Consider the following 14,935-nt stretch of genomic DNA (forward strand, 5'->3'; position numbering starts at 1 on the left):
GGCGCTGATTTTAATACCAACAAGTCATACATGCGTTTCCATAGCAACCAGTGATTCCAGCATTACTGAGGAGGCCTTTACATTAAATGTTTAAAACTAATTTTCAATATGTTTCAGGGGTTTTTGTTTGTTTTTTATTCCCATTTCTGACTTTGTTTTTTTTGTTTGTTTTTTTTGTTTCCCATGAGCCTCCGCCCTCCACACCCTGATTCTTGGAATCCCTGTGACACCCCATTTAAAACTCCTGGAACCGCCCCTGGCTGTAGGGCTCAAATAAAACCTACGCGCATGACAGACAGATTAACGTGATTGCGCAGCTCGTCCCCGTCTCTTCCTGTCTTCAGAGGGAAGAGTAGACATGACGACCCGCTCTGTGCGCGCTCTGTCCGGAGCCCTGAAGCCGCTCTTCAGCCCCCGGTCACCGCAGGTAGGAGCCGCCAGGTGCGGTTGCCTGTTGAACACACCGCGTTTTGGTGCAGCAGATCTTATATCGCTGTCCGTTCAGCACCACGGGTCAGCGTCCGGTTAGCGTCAGCGTTTTACGTGATTCTGCAGTTTGAGGATGTTTCCTGCTGCCAACTGAAAGCCTACACTCTTCCCTGCAAAGTCATGCATTATTCAGAGACTACACCTCTGCGCCGAGTAAAGACAGACAGGTTCACTTCTCCGGCGGAAAAGCTGTCTGTTGTCCACGAGTCCGTGTTTTACATGTGCTGTTACTCAGACGCAGATTTAAGAAGTGTCGAGCGGGTATAACAACACAAATATGCGCCTCGCTGTTGGGTAGACATGCCAGTCTACACAAAACAAGCCTCATCAGGCTCGCTGTTTTGTTAAAGCTGCCGATCCGGAATGCATTTCCTGTTTTATTTTGCTTTTCATTGCATTTGGGCTCAAAGAAAAACCTCAGTTTTCCCACGCTCGTCGACTCTGCCGTGCTTACATGTTCATTACAGTCCGCAGATCACGGTGGAAATGCATGTTTTTATTTATTTATCAAACAGCCTGTCGAGACCCATAATTATGTTTGTTTTCACTCCTGTGTAGTAATACTAGCATCACAACAAAGAAAACATCGACTAATTATTACTTTATTGCACTTGTAATATTTCAAACAACCCTCCTAAAAAATCCCCAAACAACTGAAATGTTTCTTTTTTTCATCTGCATGTGGATAAGCAGTGTCAAACATATGGGCCGGGGTCCAGAACAGGTCCATCAAAGACGTCCAGATCAGCCCTCTTTTTCTAAATAACAGCGTAACAGTGAAGCTGCGAGGAGAAGAGGCAGCCAGCCATCCAACATGTCTGACACCTGGTTTTATAGCTAAAAAATAATAATAATAATTTAATAAAATTTTAAAAAAAGAAAAAAGAAAAAAAAACTATACATATGTATATATAGTTTATAACTTTTTAGAACAATTTAAAATTAAAATACTATTTATTATGCAGGTAATTTGTGTGATTTTTAGGAGGACTTGTAAGGTATTGTCTGCATGTAACCTCTGTTTTTTTCTCTGCATCTTTAGGGTTATGTTGTGGCAGTGTGTCATCAGACTCACAAATCCACTTACACTGTAAGTTGTGTAATATATATATATGAGGATTTATTTTATAGCTTCTATAATTTCTGTAAACTCAGTCTTTAGGAGATCGTCTGACTCCCCTCACCATGATTCACCTTTAGAGTCGCTTCTCCAAGAAAATGTGGTCTCAGCCTCTCCTTTGTCCTGTTTTCTCTCCCCTCTCTGCTCTGAATCCTTCCTTCCTCCGCCCACCCACCCACCCAAGACCATAGTGAGTATGGATGCTTATAAGTGCTTATAAGCTTTCAGTGTAACAGCTAAAAGAGTGACAGTTCTCTGTTGTTTAGGGTTGTATCTAAAATGTGTGTGTTTGTGCATTACAGGCTCCGCCTGCTCGGTACGGAGGCAGACACACCGTGACTCTCATTCCCGGAGACGGCATCGGACCGGAGCTGGCCAAACACGTGTGTGAGCTATTCCGGTGAGAGTTCCACGGTTACCCTCCGCAGAATTTCACTGAAACATTCACCACTAGCGTGTTGGCGTGTTGAAACGTTGAACTTTTTACATCTTTTAGCCCTTCATAAATTTCCTCCAGAGGCTTTTTTCCCGGCTGTCACTATAAACGATGTCTGGATAAATAAAGGTTACCCTGACTTGTTTCTTTCTCACAGTGCATGTACATTTTAGACGTGAAATCTGTTCATCATAAAAGCTTTTAAAGAATTTTTAAAACATAGGAATGTATAAGAAATGAATCTAAGACTTAAGTAGATTATAGAGGGGACCCGGGGAACATGTGGCCATAATGGATACAGGACTAACTGACCGTCTATCCAGGGTGTACCCTGATTTGCACCTCATGTCAACTGGGATACGCTCAAGCCTACATCCATCCATCCATCCATGCATTCCCATGTCAGATGAGCTGTATAACATCTCCGGCTGATTCATCTGGATGTCTGACTTCCTCACTATATCTCTAAGGTTGACTCCAGCCAGCATACAGAGGAAACTCTGCTGATGCCACACAAATCCGGTCGTCCTCTCGCTCCCTCTTTCTGTCACTTGTCAGTAAAATCGTGAGGTCCTGCTCAGCGCAGCCGCTCTCCCCAGTCCAGAGGGAGGAGTTTTAGAAAAAGAAGAAGCTTAAGTTGGATAAGCGTTTAAAAACAAATGGGTGACTGATTAGTTCCTTTTGGCTCTTCCTAAAAACATAAACTGATGCAGAAAGGGCACATACTGGTGCATTAACATTTAACAGAATGCCAGGATTTGCTCAGAATTTCCCGTGGGATGCCCTGAGACACACTCCATAATGTTGACTGCACACACACACATAGATGCAGTGCTAATATTAGGCCACTAAATGGTTCAGCTCTCTCATACATTAGTGCTCTCCTTGTCTGTGTTCACTATCAGATTCTGCTGTGTGCCTGTAGACTTTGAAGTCGTCAATGTGGACTCGACTGAGACCTCAGAAGATGATATCAATAACGCCATAATGGCTATCAGGCGCAATGGAGTTGCGCTGAAAGGTAATTGTGGAAAATATACCATAAATGAAGTTATAAGGCAGATAATATGCAAAAGAAACACAAAAAATGTAGAGTTTTTTATTTTTTGTGTCTCATAAACAGTAAACATCATGTTCCTAAAAAAGAAAAAACACCAAAGAAGCCACTTTCATGAGTAAATCATATTATTAGAGATGTAAGTGAGACAAACGGACATAAATCATTCCCAGAGGCGATAACACTGAACCAAACATATACAATAAACACAATTGAACTTCTTTTTCCTCTTGTGTTCTGATTTATTTTACTGAGTTTGATTCTCGTGCTCTACTTTTACTGACTCCCCCTCAAGTACAAGATACAAGATGATTTTTAGATCAAAAGAGGCAGATGAATGAAGATCAGCATGTAAATTAGCTCTGATTAGTCTTTATACTTTTTTCATGGTAAGTATTTGAATGTAAATTTTTAAGCGGCCCAACTGTGAGGTGTGACTGGTACAAGAGATTTTTAATGTTCTTAGGAAGCTTTATTGATTTCTCCTTCGTATACATGTAAACATTTTATTTATTTTTACAATTCATAATAAAAAAATAAATAAACAGAAACTCTGAAATGAAATATTTGGATGTGCATGTTGAGAAAATCACGTAGTAAATGTTGTGCCTAATGATGTAGTGGGCACAGAGGAGGAGAATCCAATCACAGGACATATGAGGAAGAAGCTCAAAGCTGAAGTATTTTATTATCCAGGCTGAGGTCATACAGGAGTAGACAGTCAGTGAGGCAGACACCAAAGGTAACAGGTGTGCAAACATGTCATATCCATAAATAAAGAACCAATAATAAGAGAAACAAACTAAACTTTAAACAGGAAAAACTTATGCAAGGAAATTAGAAGAAAACTTAACTAGTGCAGCAAAAATCTGTTGGAAAGATTTTTTTAATTTTGGATTGCCACAGTTCAATTTTTTTAATCTTTTAAACATAACATTCGTTTGTTTATTTAGGAAATATTGAGACCAACCACAACCTGCCACCTTCCTATAAGTCCAGAAACAGCCTCCTCCGGTGAGTCGGCTACTTTTTGGTTTTCAGCTCAGATTTTTTGCTGATGTAGCGTCACAGAGTTTGAGCTCTCTGTGATGACTTACCTTCACCTCCTCCTGTTTGTACTCGTCTTCCTCGCTGCAGTACCACTCTGGATCTGTATGCCAGTGTGATGCACTGCCAGTCCCTGCCAGGAGTGAGGACGCACCACAGAAACATTGACATCATAACAATCAGGGAAAACACGGAGGGCGAGTACAGCAGCCTGGAGCATGAGGTGCGTCTCTGTGTGTGTGGTTCCCATCTCTTTGAGTGCGTCTCTAACTAATCAGTCTCTGTTTTATCTCCGCTGCACCTCTGCAGAATGTACCAGGCGTCGTCGAAAGTCTGAAGATCATCACCAGGACCAAATCTTTACGCATCGCGGACTACGCCTTCAGGACAGCTCGAGAGAAAGGACGCAGACGAGTCACCGCCGTGCACAAAGCTAACATCATGTCCGTTTCTGTTCCCGTGTTTTATCTCTTTTCTTAGATGTGTTCCACTCATCTTTCGTGTGTTTCTCGGAGCAGGAAGTTGGGTGACGGCCTCTTTCTGGAGTGCTGTAAGGAGGTGGCCAGTGGTTACCCTGAAATCACCTTCGACAGCATGATTGTGGATAACACAACCATGCAGGCATGTCCATGCGAGACCATTTCATTGTGTGGCGTCTGTGTCATCATGTCCCTCACATTCTTATTGGGGTATTTAATCAGAAAATGTGAGCGTTTTCAAGCCAAGACTCTTGAGGGTTAGGACAGAAGGCGGTTACTCATTGCAACCTCCTTCTGTCTTCAGAAAAACCTCCTGCTTGCTGGCTTCTCCAGCCTGTAAACATGTCCTAAAATTAGCTTTTCTGTGTGTATTTTAGCTGGTCTCCAGGCCTCAGCAGTTTGATGTGATGGTCATGCCTAACCTTTATGGCAACGTTGTGAGCAACGTGTGTGCCGGCCTGGTGGGTGGACCCGGCCTGGTGCCTGGAGCCAACTATGGAGAAAACTACGCTGTGTTTGAGACGGTGAGACAGGGTTAATGAGACCTCATGTCTTGTGGGGTTTTTGTTTTTCTAGCGGCTCTCTGGGGTTAGCTGCAGTTTTTCTGGAGTCCACTTGAGGCTCTCTCCAAAGGCGAGTCATCTTTGTGGACTGCCCTGTTAAAATCCCACTGTTAAAGCATCAATAATCATGTTAACAGCCTCGTACAACAAAGGTTTTGGTCTCTATCAATGTTTATAACTCACCAGCTAAAAGAAGTCACCATCATGTTGGAGTTGGGGGGTGTGGCCACTTTGACTGGCTAAGCTCCCTGTGTCGCCAGTGATTTGTCTGCTAGCCTCACCTCCACTAACTGGAATCACTGATCAGGTCTGGTTTTCAGTGGCGTTTTATTTGGGTGTGTATGAAGTTCATCGTCTCCTAATGAACACACATCCATGGCTGGGTGGTCTGAGTGCTCCTCACCTGTGAAAATGCCCTCAGCAACTGAATCCCAGTCCTACTTCTGGTCGGCTGGTTCTTTCCTTCTTTTCTATTTCACCTCTTTCACGTAACGTAACTTCCATCTTTTGAATTTTTTTCCCTATTGTGTAATCTAAGCACTTTAATTTTTAATGAAACCACAATTGTTGTTTTTCTAATCAAGCCCTGTACGCACATGTGAGTGTACACTCACTCAAGCCTCCCCTAATGTAACATCTCATTTTCGTAAGGATGTATAAAAGGATGTCTCACTTTTCTAAACGTGCTCTTCTCTGTACAGGGCACCAGGAATACTGGGAAGAGCATCGCTAACAGGAACACGGCAAACCCCACGGCCATGCTGCTGGCCTCCTGCCTCCTGCTGGATCACCTAAAGCTCCACGGCTACGCCAGCATGATCCGCAAAGCCATCCTCTCTACAATCACCGATTCCCGGGTACGATCCCACCGATGTTACATGCAATATGTTGGTGGTATTCAACTTTTATTGCTACGTCCTGCTTTGTATTTCGACATTACTCTAAATATGTCATCTCCTTTGTGTTCCAGCTGCACACTGCTGATCTGGGAGGTAAGGGCTCCACATCTGAAATGGTCCAGTCCATCATGGATGCAATCCAGAGCACTGGACCTCGCACACAGAGGCACTAGAAACCAGATGACTGTACGATTGTACCTTTGATTGTAAGACTGAACTGAAGCTGTAATGTATGGACAGATTTTATTTCCTATGTGGGTTCAGTGGTTTAAAAAGGCCCCCGTGTAAAGCAAAAATATATATTAGTACTATGATAGAGATTATATTTAGGATTTCCTGAATATTGTATGAATATTTTGTGAAAACACAAAAAATAAAGCACCTATTTGAGATCCAACTAATGCTTTCCATGTATATTATTTTGGATCTATTTCTTATTATTATGGGAAAACAGTTATAAACCATGCACCAAAAATTCAAAACATTAACCAAACTGTTATCACCTACTGAAATATAGCTATTCCAGCTTGGCATTTCACATCAAATTGTGCAACCACAACATTATGATGCATGGGTGGATGGATGGCTGGATGGATAGGTTACTGTGCCTATTTAAACCCCCCCCATATTTGTATTCTTGGACACTAATAGAGCAGCTTTGCATAATTCAAAGATAGAAAAAGTCATGACGTAGCCTAAGCTGGAGCCCTTCAGTTCCTCTACTGTCTGAAGCTTTTTAATCAGTGTTTAGAGCAGTTTCAAGCCTGAGCTTTTGCCTTACATGGATTACTTGCACTTACACCTCAGTGTTTGAAATGTCAGTCATTTTCATATGAACCACTGTAGTAGTATATATATATCAGAAAATATAGAAAATGTATCACAGCCCTGGTTCAAATAACAAAATATAAATAAAGTAACTCAGACCACAAATCACAGATCAAGTTGGTCAAGCGCAGTCGTTCCATAGACTTCTAATGGAAGTATTTTTGCAACCAGGAGTCGCCCCCTGCTGGCCAGTAGAAAGAATGGCGGTTTAAGGCATCAGAGTACAGTTAACTAAAAACTACTGGGGTTCTATGGAGCATCCATCCATTCTCTCCTGCCTGAATTTCTTTTGGCATTTTCTTTTAGGGCTACAGGTTGGGCACACCCTGGACAAGTTGCCAGTCTGACATGGGGATAACACAGTGAGACAATTATTCACACCTATTTAGAATTACCATGAATTTTTTTGGCATGTTTTAAATGGGAGGGGCCAAGGCTACAGGTGTTGTAACATGCTGGTGTTAATAACAGTAATTAAATCAGTAATTATGTAATGTGGCAGCCCTCTGGTCACATTTCCTTCTGTCTCGTCTGTGTTGTTGTGCAGGTTTCAGAGTGGGCGGGGTTAATTAGTGCTAATGGGAGCACCTGTTCAGTCTCCCCAGAGCATTTAAGAGCTGGCTGTGTCAGACTTTGTTCTCTCCCCGTCCACCCAGCGTCACAGTCTTTGTTTGGGTCCCTTCAGCCTGATTATTTTATGTTTTGAACTACACAACACCAGATGTTTCAATACTCCTCCAGCTGCTGATGCGCTGATAACACTAACAAACCAATCAATTTAATTATCATTTTACTTCTTATAAATACAATTAAAGATCAATCCGATTCACAGAACTACACACCCACCATGTTGGCATTTCCATTGTCCTCCATTTAAAGGTAAAAATACAGCATCAAATGTAACACAATAAACATTTAAGTGATTGTGAAATATCCCTTTATAATCAACGACAATCAGTTAATTGAAGGCTTAACCAGAGTGTTTTTAACTTAGAGGTTTCTCTTTGTTCACAGTCTGATGGTTAGAAGGTAAAAGGCCCACCGTTTTAAAAGGGTGGAGTTACATAGACTCCCACGTCTGTCCTACAAATTGACATATACCAGGATATGCCAGGATATGACGTATGCTGGGTGTGTGTGGTAATTTATTAGGTTACTGTGAATTCTTTTGGCCTTGAGACAGCTTCTCCATCAACCATCACAACCAACTACATGAAATTATCTGTTGCAGTTTAACTACACTTCTGATGACTAGTTATGGAGAGTAAACAGGCAGATAGTGTCACCCTGACATAAATCCAGACCGATTCAATTTAATTTGGTTCAACTTTATTTATATACCACCAAATCACACCAACAGTCTTCTCAAAGCACTTTATATTTTAAGGTAAACACCCCACATTAATAGAGAGAAAACCCCAACAATCAGCACTTGGCAAGAGTAGGAAGGAAAAACTCCTTTTCAACTGGAAGAAACCTCCGGCAGATCCAGGATCAGGGAGGGGCACCTATCTGTCGCGACTGGATGGAGTGAGGGGGGGAAGAGAAGAAAAAGACATGCTGTGGAAGAGAGCCAGAGATTAATAAGAACTAATAATTAAATGCAGAGAGGTGTATAAACACATAGTGAGTCATGCATCATGAGCATCATGGGAATCCCCCAGCAGCCTATACGTATTGCAGTGCAACTAAGGGAGGATTAAGGGTCTCCTGATCCAGCTCCAACTATATGCTTTAGCAAAAAGGGAAGTTTTAAGCCTAATCTTAAAAGTAGAGACATCTTTTGAGTTCAAACTAGAAACTGGTTCCTCAGAAAAGGGGCCAAAAAGCTGAAGGCTCTGCCTCCCATTCTACTTTTAAATACTCTAGGAACAACAAGTAAGCCTGCAGTGTAAGAATGAAGTGCTCTAATGGGGTGATGGTACTATAAGATCATTAAGATAAGATGGGGCCTGATTATTCAAGACCTTGTATGTGAGGAGCAGGACTGAATTTGATTCTGGACTGAAGAGAAGCCAATAGTAAGAAATATGTTCTCTCTTTCTAGTCCCTGTCAGTACTCTCACTGCAGCATTGTGGATCCACGGAAGGCTTTTCAGGGAGTTTTTAGGACAATTAAAATGGATCAGTAGCCATTTTTGGATAAAATCAACTTTCAACTGTGTGGCTTTTTTTTTTTTTCTAGAACCAGGTGTCAATAATGGTTTTAGCCACTGAACTACATTCACATCTGAGGGAAAAGTCCAGGGCAATTGAGTTACACATTTAACAGTCACTGTAATTGAATTTGGGATATTTGTTGATAATCAAATTTGGACACATCAGTGTAGATAATTTAAAGCTAAAACATGTATAAACAGATGGCTGAACAAATGTAAACTCCTGATTAAGTCATTAAAACTTGTAAATGACTTGAAAGCCCTTAAACTAGCTGCTCTATTCAATCATCTTAATTTATTTTATTGATTATTGATCCAACTTTTTCTGGGTAGAATGGTTGCCTTTTTTATGTTTTTATTCTTTTTTAATTATTTTTTTGAATGCTCAGCCTTGTGATTGAAAAACTGTTGATTTTTCAACAGTTTGAACTGTGAACTGTTGATTAGTGACTTGTTTCCTGTTCATAAATAAAGTTCTGTGTTTTTTTGTTTTTTTAAAAAAAAAAGTCAATCGAGCATTCATGGGACAGGTTAACCGGAAATAAAAGACAGGAAGCAAAATATCTAATACCTGTAGCTGGAAGTGGCAGATCTATGAAAGGTTAGACTTCACAAAAAAGTAAAAGGACTTTACAGTCTTTTCTAACAGGCGCAGGAAGCCAGTACACTGACACAAGCTGTGAGACATCAGTATGCATGACCTGCCTTAAAAGGATAAGTTTCTTGAGTAGGAACAGAGCACAGTGGGTAATGAAGGGATTTGCTGACAAAAACAAAAGTCTTTCTTTTGACTGTCATGCAGCTAAAAAAAAACAACAATTCACGCTTAAATTAAAACTAATTAAAGCTCTGGTGTTCGTGCTTACTACTTAACAGACATAAGAAAGCTGTTTATACACAAACGGCGGAGCAGCAATCAGCCTCGCGTTCAACTGTTTCTGTGTGTATGTTTAAGGTCGCTCTGCGGGCCCCTTGATAATTAGAGGCCTCTCCAAATGAAGGAGCAATCGAGGGGAAGCAAGCAGATTACCGCCCCGTCAGAGGGAGAAGGAATGAGAGCGGGAGAGGAAACTGGAATGCAGGACAGCGAGATGCAGAAGAGGGGAAAACAGTGGAGCGGGGTGAGAGGGAAAAAGGTTGCTGAGAAAGACAAGTCTCCTTCTGTTGCTGCTGCCTTCTCATTTCTCTCCAAAAACCTGAGCTCCCATCTGTCACAACATCTGACACTCTCTCTGCCCGCCTGTTCCCGCCCCTCTCGACCACCCGCTGATGCAAACTCACACGTACGCATATTAGTTTGCGCGTATGAAGGGTCTTTGATCATTTCTGGAAGCCTAATAGAGAAAATCTCATTTCATCTGCTGGTGTATGTTCCCCGTGATCTGCTCTGAAGGGTGGATCAAAAGCAGGGCCAACAGCAACATGTTTAATATCAATAATCAACAGGAAATCACATTAATTCCCCAACACTGCCCGGGCACTGCGTCCTTTCATCACCCTCTCTCTCTCTCCTCCTCTTCTTCTTCCACTTTCATAAAATCAAGAAAGGCGAGAACAGTAAGAGAGAGAGAGGGATGTGCTAAAGAGGAGAGAGAGGAGAAACAGCAGAGCGAGTTGGCAGAGGTCACCATCAGTGTAATAAGCACACAAACGCACACACACACATGCAGCAGACACAGCATGGATGCGGCTAGTGTGTGCAACAGCAGATCAGGTTGTCCTGGCTCCTACAGATGCTTCACGGGACGCTGAGGAGGAGGTGAGTCGGCTCCGTCTCCTCGTATTTCCCTCTGATTTTCCTGTTTTCCATGAAAATGGGAAATTAAAATCTGTACAGATGTTAATTTTAGTCAGGCACTTTAAACCTCCTGTTTCATTCTCTTTGTGTATTTTTTTTAATCAAGAACGGTAGAGGATTGCAAAAAACGAGTAAACTGGATTGATTTTTAAGCTTCTCGGCTTCTGCAAAGCAAAATATGTGTAAAGCAGCAGGTGTCCATCTTTCTAATAGGATTAAAAGAGCTGAAAGGTGTCAACAAACTCAGCTCCATGGGCTGGAGGGAATTCTCTGTTCGTCTCTATACTTCCAACCTGACACCTCCGGCTGACTGCGAAAAATTTTCTCCTCTTCCGACTGAAGTTCATGATGTTCAAATTGAATATTAAAATTAAAACAGAGAAAACAAAAGAAAACTGAAGATTTTAGCTTTAGCTTTGCCATTTTTGCAAAGCAATAGGCAAATAACCTTCAATATAAAGCAGGCGTCTAGTCTTCGTCGTAAGTCTCGGCTGTTGAGTTTATTTAAACAGATACTGGAGTGACTCCTGTATTTAGCTCCTGCGCAGTCACCTCTGGCTGAATGAAAAACACTTTCTCACCTGCAGACTCTAATATTTACATCCTAAAGTGCTTCGTTCTGCCAGACTTGGCTACTCATTTCAACAAAAAACATAAAAAAGGAGGAAACACAAAAGAGATCTGATGATTTTTCTTTAGTTTTGTCATTTAATGAGTGTTTTGTGAATGAGTTTTAACTACTGCAGTGGGGTTTTTTTTATTATATAACCACTGGAGAATGAAGTACAAAAAAATATGTTAAAGTATATTTCATATAATAAATTAATATTATTACTGTATCCATGCAGGGCTTTGCTGTTGGAGTTCATTTAAATCATTTTCTGTCTGCTAATAATTGTTTTTTTAATTATCTGCTGATTCTTTTATTGTAAAAATTTGGGATTAAATTAGAAACTCGGCCACGATCACCTCAAATGATTTTTACAGCAGCTGCCAGTTCAGATGATTCATTGGCAAATCACAAATCACAAACCGAATTCAAAAAAGATTTAAAATGTAAACAAAAACAGACTGCAATGATGTGCAAATGTCAAAAAGCTGCATTTTATTCACAATAGAGCACAGAAAACATATCAAATGTTCTGAGAAATCTGACAGCATTTTAAAAAAATCACTTTGAATTTGGTGACAGCAACACATCTCAAAAATGTTGAGGCAGGTGTTAAAAAGGCTGGAAAAGTGGTACTTTTAACAACTGGAGAATCACTTTTCAAGTTATTAGGTAAAATGGCAACAACTAACATTGATTGTTTGATGTAAAAAATAGCATCATGGAGAGACAGAGTTTCCCCAATTTCCCCAAAAAACTGCATCCAAAAATTGTTGATCTATTCTGAATAATGTACATCAATGTGATATTGTGAAGACTCTGAATACTCATCATCTACAGTCCGTGATATCATCAAAAAAATCTGAGAATCTCAAGAAATCTCTGTGCACAAGGAACGAGGTTGACAGGTATGCCTGTGATGGCCGGGTCCTCCAACAGCACTGCATTAAAAACAGACGTTATCACTGCATGGACTCAGGAACACTTCCGGGAATCATTGCGTGTGAACTGTCCACAGTGCCATTGACAAACGCAGTTTTAAGCTCTAGCATGCAAATGACGATGAAGGTTTGACTGGAGTTATATTTGATGACAGCTTGATTAAAGGCATTTGAAACATGTGACATCCTCCTGCGACAAGTTGCTTTTTAGTAAGCAGTCAAAAGCATGTTGCATTGTTATCCGCATACCGAAGTGTTCGACTCCAAACATGGATGAACTTAGGACAACCTCATTAGGAGCTCAGATCGTCAAAGTATGTGAGCAGTTTGCTCACATATTACCAAATCCTGACCTAATCCAGTTTTGCCAACACAAACAAATGCATCAGTTTGAAGAGCTCTGTGTAGACCAGGGGTGGGCAATCTCAGTCCACAAGGGCCGGTGTCCCTGCAAGTTTTAGATCTCACCTTGGGTCAACACACCTGAATCACATGATTAGTTCGTTACCAGGCCTCTGGAGAACTTCAGGACATGTTGAGGAGCTAATTTAGCCATTTAAATCAGCTGTGTTGGTTCGAGGACACATCTAAAACCTGCAGGGACACCGGCCCTCGTGGACTGAGATTGCCCACCCCTGGTGCAGACCATTGGTCTCAAACTCCAATCCTCGAGGGCCGATGTCCTGCAACATTTCCATGTGTCCCTGTTGCAACACATCTGAATACAATTAGTAGGTCATTAGCAAGACTTGACTGCATGCTGAGGTGGCAATTCAGCCATTTGATTCATGTTACAGCAGCTCATGAGTGAATAAACATGGTGCAATAAAAATACTTTTAGAAGTACATTTTTCCAAACACATACATTTACTTAAATTTACTTGAGTAGGGTTAGGGGTTGCCACTTCAGCATGCAGTCAAGTTCGATACTCTTGCTAATGACCTACTAATTTTATTCAGGTGTGTTGCAACACATGAAAAAGTTGCAGGACACTGGCCCTCAAGGACTGGAGTTTGAGATCCCTGGTGTAGACGTCCTGTGATGTTCCAGCATCAGTGTGCACTTCACGGGCAGTTTGGTGCCTCCTCGATCTTGGACTTGGATCTGATTTCATGACCAAGCAGGACATCTGTCTGATTTGAATGCCATATGTGGAGTTGCACAGGGAACTGAATTAGGACCTATAGATTTTCAAAAATGGATTAACAGTTCAAGATAAAACAGAACACTGGGGGCATATGGATGACATGACTCTGGCCCAGGTGTGAGGTCATCATTATCCATGGTAACTTCCAGCGAGTCAGTGGGTAGACCATGCAATAATCTCAACCAAGAGGAAGCTTTCTTTTTCTACTGCCCAAAGAAATCTGTTGTCTGAGGCTAAAAAGAAGTGTTTGTATATCTACAAATGCTGCATGCATCTACTGATGTCTGTCACACTCACCTGACTACAGGAGCAGCTAAAACAATGAAAACTATGCAGAAACGGGCTTGTAAAAAAATATTTGGCCAGAGGTTCTTAGGACACTTGAACAGTTCTTTGCACACTTGGATTTTGCAGGTTCAGCTTTGCTTTGGGTTTGCTGGAAAGCTGCTTAAGTCTACCTTTACCACCCACTTCCATGTAGGGTTTAACGATAGTTCAATAAGGAAAAGTGATTTATTCAGATACAGAATAAATTAGATTGCCCCAGTGCTCAGGATCTACATGATAAGTGCTGGTGGTGATGAAGATGGCAAAAGAGGCTTGGATAAGGAGGAAGCAAGTCAGAAAGGCAAATAACAGAAGAGCACAGAGCTTTAAAGCACAAAGACAGAGAGGCTGATTGGATAAACTGAGGAAAAGAAAATGATTGGCCTACAGTAATGATGTCAATACTGAGTTTGACAGCATGGGAAAGAGGAAGTGATGTAAAGAATAGAGCCTGAACACTGAGGAAAATCAAACAGATTAGTTCTTTATTGAATAGACGCACAAACCTTATAAATGATTAAAAAAAAACCAGTTTTGGACATTATTTAGACTAGTGATTATTTCAAATAAATACTCAAAGAATCTGGGGAAAATGGATGTAATGAGTACAATGAACTGAAAGAACAGCAAAGAAGGAAAAAGAAAAAAGAAAGAAACAAACAAACAGTGAATCTGACAGAAAAAGAAAGGGAACATTTTCAAATGTTTTTATAGGATCTTATACAACAGTGGCATTTGTCTGGCCCATTTGGGATCAAATTGGTCTTTTTGTGTCCCATGAACTAAAAAGAGATCAACACTTCTTCCCTAAACAAACAAATAAAAGGGGCGGAGGGCTTCAAGAATTACAAACAAAGACACTCAGCAGATTTTACAGTTCAGCGCACACACGCAGACACAATCGCAGAGGCACGCCCCGAGGGCTCATCAGAGCAAATATGAAGGCGGTAATGCAGTCCTGTTGTTTGGCTAGTCTCCAGTGAACATCATTACAAACTAACTGGCAGTTAGGGATTTCCCCCAAAGCTGCACCT

The 14,935-nt window shown here is 41.2% G+C and overlaps 1 protein-coding gene across 1 annotated transcript; it reads left to right on the forward strand.

Moving 5' to 3' along the window:
- The first annotated feature begins 323 nt into the window (after nt 1-323).
- Nucleotides 324-6,487, forward strand: LOC116309172 (isocitrate dehydrogenase [NAD] subunit gamma, mitochondrial-like). Its single transcript, XM_031725711.2, has 12 exons — nt 324-427; nt 1,532-1,579; nt 1,794-1,799; nt 1,912-2,009; nt 2,951-3,066; nt 4,056-4,116; nt 4,240-4,372; nt 4,459-4,592; nt 4,668-4,770; nt 5,006-5,152; nt 5,893-6,048; nt 6,162-6,487. Exons 1-12 carry the CDS (start codon nt 359-361, stop codon nt 6,261-6,263), a joined length of 1,173 nt encoding a protein of 390 aa, XP_031581571.1. The 5' UTR covers nt 324-358; the 3' UTR covers nt 6,264-6,487.
- The last annotated feature ends 8,448 nt before the right edge of the window (nt 6,488-14,935 follow it).

This window comes from Oreochromis aureus, linkage group 20, assembly GCF_013358895.1.
Source record: "Oreochromis aureus strain Israel breed Guangdong linkage group 20, ZZ_aureus, whole genome shotgun sequence".
Classification (NCBI taxonomy): Eukaryota; Metazoa; Chordata; class Actinopteri; order Cichliformes; family Cichlidae; genus Oreochromis; species Oreochromis aureus.